The 8,357-nt window shown below is 44.4% G+C and overlaps 1 protein-coding gene across 1 annotated transcript in view; it reads left to right on the top strand.

Moving 5' to 3' along the window:
- LOC106815948 (AH receptor-interacting protein-like) overlaps positions 1–8,357 on the top strand; it is a gene marked incomplete at its 3' end in the record, with an annotated part of 19,563 nt that overhangs the window by 259 nt on the left and 10,947 nt on the right. The window contains 2 exon segments of the mRNA XM_014820485.1: positions 7,215–7,332; positions 7,830–8,009. Of these exon segments, the coding sequence (XP_014675971.1) occupies positions 7,225–7,332; positions 7,830–8,009 (288 nt within the window).

The raw sequence follows: 8,357 nt of genomic DNA, 5'->3' as shown, positions 1-8,357 counted from the left end.
ATTTAAGCTACATACCGTATAAGCAAACAGCGTATTAGTTTGTCCAATATCACTGCTGTTACTAAGAAATATCCATTGAAATCCTGCCGGTCAAATAGAATCGTTGTGAGCCAGTTTCAAACCCGCCTACCGGCCGTAACGCGCGAGCGGGGTGTCATACAGATTATAGTGCAACGCGAGCAGTTTCGAACGATGCTCGAGCTCAGTGATTCGATCCTTGTGGTCTGAGTGGCATTCGCGCTATATCGTTAATGGTTGTTAACTCTGCGGGATTGAGGATAAATGATATATACGAATGATTCATTGAGATTAGCAAATGCCAACAGTGATTAATATCGTTGGCCAACTAGGCCCAAATTAATAACACTAGGCAAACCAACTTTACCCGGGACAAACAATTCGATGCCTCCAACATCCTGTCAGCAACAGCTTGAGGTTCACGGAACGCCTGGAAATCGATGCTTATTTGTTAGTTGGTGCAAATAATTGTTTGCTGTATTGCGCGCCAGTCATTATACCAAATTTTTCACCGGAGTTTCAATTAGACATTTCTTAGCGTAACTTTAGCCAGATGATATTGGACAAACTTAATACGCGTTGGCTATAAGGTAATGTTACTTATTTTAACTACACAACGGTGCCAGTTAACTGTAGCATTTCGTCAACTTTGCATAATCGATGGAATTTATGCTTTTAACGGAACGATCTCTCTCTTTTTTCCTCGTCCTCTCGGCATTTTTTCTTTTGTTTCGTCCTCCCTAGGTTTCGTGTTGTGTTGTTGGTTTCGTTGAGGAGGAGGATTTCTCGCCGCGATATAGAGGCCGCATATATCATTCCTGGTCTCCCATCGATTATGCAAAGTTGACGAAGTGCTACAGTAACCTGGCACCTTGTTGTGTAGTTTAATAAGTAATTATACCTTACTAGCCAAACGCGTTATTAGTTGTCCAATATCACTGCTTAATTACCTTAAGAAATGTCTAATTGTGAAATCCGTAGTACTTTTTCGGTAACTGGGCTCGTAGGCCAACGCTAAATTGATTGCCAACAATAATAGCATTCGATTTCGGTTCCGCTGACCTCACATGTATGCTACGAAGGCGAGGTTGATGCATCGAATTGTGTGTTATCTCCGTGTAAATTTGTTTATGGCTATTTGTCTATTATTTTGCGGCCTCTTTGATACTGCCACATATTTTTTTGTTGTTGTAAGCTCGCTAAATGATCGGTCGTATACTTCATTTTTCCCGATTCCGGAAGCTTTATATGTGTTGTGTTGTTTTCGGATGTGTTAAAAACCATAATGTTTACGGGATTATATGCGCACTCAGACCAGCGAATTTTTCGAGAATTGCAGCTGTACTTGTACCTGTTGCTAAGTCGAAGCCTGTTGTGTAAAGACGTGTAAGACACCAAAAGAAACGATACAAGACAACAAATCCAAATGTTGTTATATTTGCAGGCTCGGCACGTACCTAATGCAGCGCACTTAGCTCCTGCCCTGATGCAGCACCTTAACGCAGCGGAAGTCCACAATTCGTGATAACTGACGTATAAAGCGGGTACGGCGCTCTCTAAACGGGCACATTGTTGATGCCATCATAGCTATAGAACTACGATTCCAAGAGCTTGCGCCTCTGTTGTTTCGCATCGCGAGCTTTGGAATTGATACCGCGCAAATTATCCAACGCTTCTCTAGCGATGGCTCTTTCGTTCGCGAGTTAAACAATTTACCTGCTTCCGATCAGCGCATGTGCTACCTAGCACATGCGTGTTACCTAACAATGGCCTTCCGTGATTTTATGCATGTCATTGTCTATCTTGATATTTCGTACTACGAGCACATGCATCACGGTTGGTGTTAGCACGGGCCCGTTAGTTATCGCATTTCGCGGAGAGGGGCTTTTCTAGCTTAGGGTTGTGAACTAATGGTCCACAGAGCGACTGAGAAGGGTGTTTGCTTTATGAGTGCTTTAATATATTTGGCGGACTCGTCACGCCACAAGCACTAGGCATCGTATAGCGTGGTTCACAGAGATGCGAGGGCTGAGTAGGTTCCATCGACGCAATGTCGCTCGAGCGACTCGACGCGCGACTGAATTGGGATGGTATTCGACGACGCGTGCGCTCCGTTGTAGGTTCTCTCTTCGTGCGCAGGTCTCGAACTTAACGCCGTCCGTTGAGTCATGCGCGATATTTCGACATTTGTTTAATGAGTATGCTATCTTACTGCTACCCATGCAGTTGGATTTGGCCGTGACAGGATAAACATACCTAGCGCGCGTGTGGCTATTAAAGCGGGTAATCGCTCAGTTGTGTGATTGAACTACACAAGTGTTGTAATGACGCTGGCGTTCTCGCTCTTTCACTCTAGCTCCGCACTCTCCCGTCTCGGATTGCCATATCAGCTGTATTGAGATTTTAACAATCATTTATATCGCCTCAAACTGCGCTACCTGATCTTGCAGGTGCAGTGTGAGCCATACTTGTATATGCATGAACGCAGAAACGCTCATCCAAGTCATCTCGCCGCGAGCAGATCCACAAATCGACGCGTTGGCGCTAACACAGGAGTCGGGGAGTGCGTCATTTCCCGACTGGGAAGGTCGAGTGGCCTCACGTGTCATACACCTCCGCTCATAAGCTATTTGCAGTAGCCGCTACTTCAGCTTAGGCTACATAAGCTCAGCTTAGTAGTAGTAGTGCGCTTAGTAGCTCAGTCACTACCTAAGTATAGATCAAGTCTGAGCATAAACACACGGTAGCTGCGCCAGTGCGCTCTCGTTATGTTTTACGTTGCTGCCTGGATAAAAAGTTAGTAGTATAGTTACGATAGCCTATGTTACTCTCTGCCATGAAAAAACGCGGATATTTGCTAGGGGTTAGCGAGCAAACTGCATCCCGAGTTTGCTAACGTGCACACAGCTGCTCCGTTTTGTAAGCGTCACGCGAGCAGTGAGGGTGCCAATACCGTAGTGAGATGGGCGTGGGAAAATGCGTTACTGCGCGATTCCTGTGCGATCGTCACCCTGGATATAATTTGGGAGTCGCACATTCCGGCGTGTCCACAAAGAATATGTCTCTCTAGTCCGGCGCGAGATTGTCTGGAAGTGGAATTGAAAGCCTAGTACTGCTGACGCACGTACGTTCTGCACCAAGACACGAGCTACACCGGGGGTAAAATCGTATATAGTGCTGTACTATATCATCCTTCTCCTTCTACGCGTTCGCATGTTGCTGCTCATACGGGGGGTCTATATGTTCCCCCAGGGTACTGCGGGAATGTTACCTGGGGTAAGCTATCTGCCATTGAGCTGGGCCCCACTACTTAAGCGACCGCTGTAGCGGTTAGTTAAGCTCTAGTTTTTCGCAATGGTCACGTAGGCAGGATAGACGACATACTCTATCATCCATCGAGCGTTAGTTCGCAGTTAGGCAAAGCCGATATATTTGGTGCGGCTGGCAATTACTTTTGTAGCGTGCCTCAGCAGCCGTGGCATTATGGGGCGCAGAAGGGACTCGCTTAGAAGGGGGTGTACCGAACGTCATCCCGCTACGGCTCTATGACATTCACGCTCCCCAAGGAACTAGGCATATAGAATCACGGTGGACTTAATAATGCGATTATATCCCTTCTTCTAATACAATTCGGAGGTCAGTCGGTAGCCGTTGCGAGTAATCGAGAGCGGACCGTGCTAATCTCAGATAATATAAGGTTGCACAGATGGGTTTCCCTTACATACACGACATAACCAAATCGGTGAATTAGAATGCCGGGCGCCTTTCCAGTCGCATGCCGTACGAAGAGCGTATACTCGACCGTACCATGGGTGTGTCATTTTCGCAAAGACTGCTGGGTACTAGTACCCTGGCGTGGACGTAGACCTATAGACGTAAACTTATATGTTACATATCGGTCTTGTCACCTTCGCGTATAGAAATTCTCGATCTATCTATATATCAAAGAGGCTAATAATTGTCATTATAATATATAGTATATATATATAGTATATATTATATATATCATATATATATATATCATATCTATAATGGCTAATACTTATAATTTGGGGCATTAAATCCATGGCTATCATCAGCGCTAATAGGCATAAGCCCGTTGGCCGTTACGTCCATCAGTATCAAAAAGCAGGTCCGTTGTCAGAAAACATCATAATATTTATGACTATCGCTTATGTTTAAAGTGATCTTTTCGGGCTAACGTGTGCATGGCACGGCACGAAAGTGGCTAGCACGCGATATTCATGAACCTTAGAATAGAGGATCGACTGGCCGATGGCACGTATATACATGTATTTACAATATACAGGCGTTCAGTACTTATACAAAAATAGAATCGCTGCCAACGCGCAAAGATTGACTAGAGCATATAGCGTATGACTGTAAGCATTATTTCCTGATGTCCATTGAGCGCATCGTCGATCACGCTGATGGGCTGAGTAGGCCCTACAGTGATGGCGGCTAAAATAAAACAGGATGCACGCTTGACGGCCGTCGGATTTGGTTGTGTTGTTTAATTCGCGGCGTAATTCCCCCAGTTTCCACAGTTACTGGATTGGATGAACTAATCGTATTTTGGTCTGAGATCTTGCATTTATCCTAAGGTTTCTTTGATTCAGTACGCCTGAGCGGCTCCCATTTCAGGTGTAAACTTTGATAGATTGCGGTCAACGGCTGCATGTCTCCGAGTGTCACAGTAAAAAAAAACACCGCAACCGTACTCGCATCGCTATACCAGGTTTAAAAATAAGCTAGCCTTCGCCACTGGGGGGAAAACTAAACAAAATATCTGTTATTGGAAGATTGCTTGATTTGGGTCTGGATACTGATGCCGACCAGATTCTGACCATAAGAATTGACATTTTGGTGTAAAAATGATTCGTTTAGCCGGAGTAGCATTGGCGCACATCATCATTTTTTTAAATGATCCATTTGGATCGATAGTTCAACAGACCCAGAGCTTCTCTCGCATACCTCGATGCACTTCTAATTTTAACAGTGGTATATATCTAACAAAACGCGATTCTCCTTTGCGTCCAGTCAGGATATTGGATATGCTGCGTGAACACAATCTAGGACTGCCAAAGACAGTACACCCAAAATTGCTGGGAAAGATGGCGCTTTACTAACCCTTTTCTGGTCTTGATCCGTGACCGGTAAATGTGCCTAATAGATTTGTTCGTGTTTCGTCTGCAACTTGCTTTTCCTTCCGGAGTGATCTACCTATTTCGTTCGCCAAAAGAATTTCCGTAAGTGGATCGAATCTCTAATTAGGCGCAATGGCGGAAAACGTGAGTCCGCGTCATACCGGATTTCTTTACAAAACAAATTACGGACTGTTATGTTTTTTTTGCGCTGTCTTGTTAGGAGCACATTACTCTGTAATTACGAGTGTATTATTTTTGCGGCGATATTAATTTTAACATGATCCCCCGATAGGTGAAAGTGCACATAAACACTTTGACCCCGCGCTCCCGTTTAACGGTGTTGCCAGTTGGCTCGTGGTCGTTTATACATACTTATCGAAGTCGAAATCTCCTAGTCTGATCGACATAAGTCTCTCTGATACAACTTAAGCTCTTTCCCAAGTTCCATTCGACAAGCGATCTCTCCATATTTCATAAAAATATATTACTCGGTTACTGGTTATACGCCGGATTTTGTACTCACTAGGTTATTGCCAATCTCACTCTTGATCCAGAACTGACTTCTTTCACAGGATTATTCAATAGATCTAAATCGCTATCGAAGACACATTCGTGTTCAATCAATATCCGTTCTATGGCATATAGCTAAAGTATTCCATGGTCATCATAAGATAATCCGTACGCTTGCTCTCACTTTTTTCGTGTTACGCAGGCTAAACGTACACTGTAGCGCTCTGCCTTACGCAACGCATGACAGGGACTAGATGTTGGACGATGATTACACACATAAGCCATTATCACCATAGAGTGACTATTTGCATTGGCCGGTATATGCAAGGGTCTTGCGATGCTGAGCGTGCTCACACCACAATATTTATTATCCACAGATAAGCTCTCGCGAGGTGGTAGCTTCGAGCCTTAGTGCACACTCTAGAGCTGACTCCTATGTTAAGATTGAATATAGAATGTTCTGCACACAGTTTAGCGGGTTTGCACAAGTCCAGTTCTGCACATAATGTGCGTTTAGCTGTGTGTCCTCTGTGAGTGGTAATGCTATTTAAATAGTAGTAGTCTCCGTTTGTGTAAGAAATTATTTTGAGTGGTAATAGGCATAGCTTTTCGCCATGTTAATTTTCGGTGAGTGACTACGAAGATATTAGTTTAAGATGGCAGGCAACGATGGAATTTTAGTGTCTAGTGATCTATGGGACTGTGCTTAGGGACCCCCGTCTCCGGTCGTTTAGCACATTTGCAATCAAAGCAAGAAAGGCATACTCGCATAAAAGGACGCTCAAATGCTCGAGTTCAGGTGTTTGCTACTTTTATAATTTTTTTTCAAAGATTATCGCTCTGTTTAAAATGACCCCTTGCGTCTTAGAGTATCATGTTCACTCGCTATGCCACCTGTTCTACAATGTGGTATAATCTTATAACATCTGTGAAGGGATGTTGGGGGGTGATAGCGGCCCTGAATAGCCGTACTCCGTTAATGGAGCTTTCTGGTCTATTACATCGGCAGGACGGGTGTCTTGAAAGAAAGGCAGACTGGTGCTCTATCCGTAGACAAATGCTGACATGCTTTTACTTGCCAGAAGGAAACGAAAAATGGATGATCGCCATGTCGCGGTATTTGAGATTTAGCGGAGGAATTTCTATATAGCTGACATGGACTGTCCTCACTGGTGCACGTTGGACCGTCCTCGTAGACTTGCTGGCACTGGTAACTACACAAGGTGCCAGTTACTCTAGCATTCGTTAAAATTGCATAATCAATGGTCATCTTATGCCTTTAACACTACGTTGGCGAGAGGTCCTACGACGTGTAACAGTCGGAGAGCCTGGTCGGTTTAGTAGTAGTAGTACTACTTAGCTACTACTAGTAGTAGTAGTAGTAGTACTACTACTACTAGTAGTACTAGTAGTAGTAGTAGTAGTAGTAGTAGTAGTAGTAGTAGTACGATAGCCTATACTAGCTCCAAGAAACGGTATTTGCTAGGGTTAGGAGCAACCCTGCATCGAGGTTTGCAACGTCTGGTTTTGTGTACGCAGGTGAGTGATCATGGCTGGGAAAATGATTATCGGTCCTGATGCTGATAATTGTGGAGTGCAAAAGAAAGTACTCTATCCAGGCGTTGGTGAATTACCCGACTACTCACCAAACACTAAGGTAAATTCGTATGTTACTTTAATCTTTCCATTTTACCTCGCACTTCTGCTCATAGGGTCTATATGTTCCCCCAGGGTACTGCCGGAATGTACCCTGGTAACTATCTGATGTGCATGGTTAGGGTTAGGGTTAGGGTTAGGGAGTAGGCGTAGACGACTCTCTAGACTCGTTAGTGGAGTAGGCGAGGTACGGTCCGGCATATTAGATAGTACCAGCAGAGCATATAAATCACGTTGATTTATATGCTCTGGTACCAGGGTACGTTCCGGTATACCTGACCGTACCCAGGGTACGTTCCGGCAGTACCCTGGGGGACATAGACCTTCTCAGCCGCACTTCTTGTTGGTTCTTCGTTTGCAGTTGCTCGTTGCATCAGTGCATTCAGTCTGTCTATTGTTTCAATTTTTCATGAATTTATTCAAAAATGTGTATCACTCAATAGTTTCACTCACTAGAATTCTGACTAGAATTGGATAACCGTTAGATTGGAATTACAGATCCACTTCCACTTTCGGACGCTACGCCGCAACGATGACAGGACAGTGTTGGACGATACCAAGAATTCCAAGAAGCCATTTGAGCTGATCGTTGGTAAAAAGTTCAAGTTGGATTGTTGGGAGCTGTGCCTAAAGACGATGAGATTGAATGAAGTTGCACAGTTTAGCGTGCACAAGTCCGTGAGTGAATATTGTGTGAATCAATTGTGGTCGTTGAAGGTGATGCTTTCTTCGCTGTATCCATATGACACAAATATTAAGTTAAGAGGGCAGGAAGATGAATTGATGTCTAGTGAATCTAGGGTGTGTTAGGGACGGTACTACTGTGTGTGTCGACTCACGTGCACGTACGCATGCACATACACAACCATGCATCCTCTCTCTATAACCGTTTCTCTAACCCTCTCTCTAACTCTCTCTCTCTCTCTCTCTCTCTCTCTCTCTCTCTCACTCTCTCTCTCTCTCTCTCTCTCTCTCTCTCTCTCTCTCTCTCTCTCTCTCTCTCTCTCTCTCTCTCTCTCTCTCTCT

The sequence above is a fragment of the Priapulus caudatus genome, unplaced genomic scaffold, assembly GCF_000485595.1.
Source record: "Priapulus caudatus unplaced genomic scaffold, Priapulus_caudatus-5.0.1 Scaffold1245, whole genome shotgun sequence".
Classification (NCBI taxonomy): domain Eukaryota; kingdom Metazoa; phylum Priapulida; class Priapulimorpha; order Priapulimorphida; family Priapulidae; genus Priapulus; species Priapulus caudatus.
The sequence above is the reverse complement of the archived record's forward strand: the minus strand, read 5'-3'. Positions and strand labels throughout refer to the sequence as shown.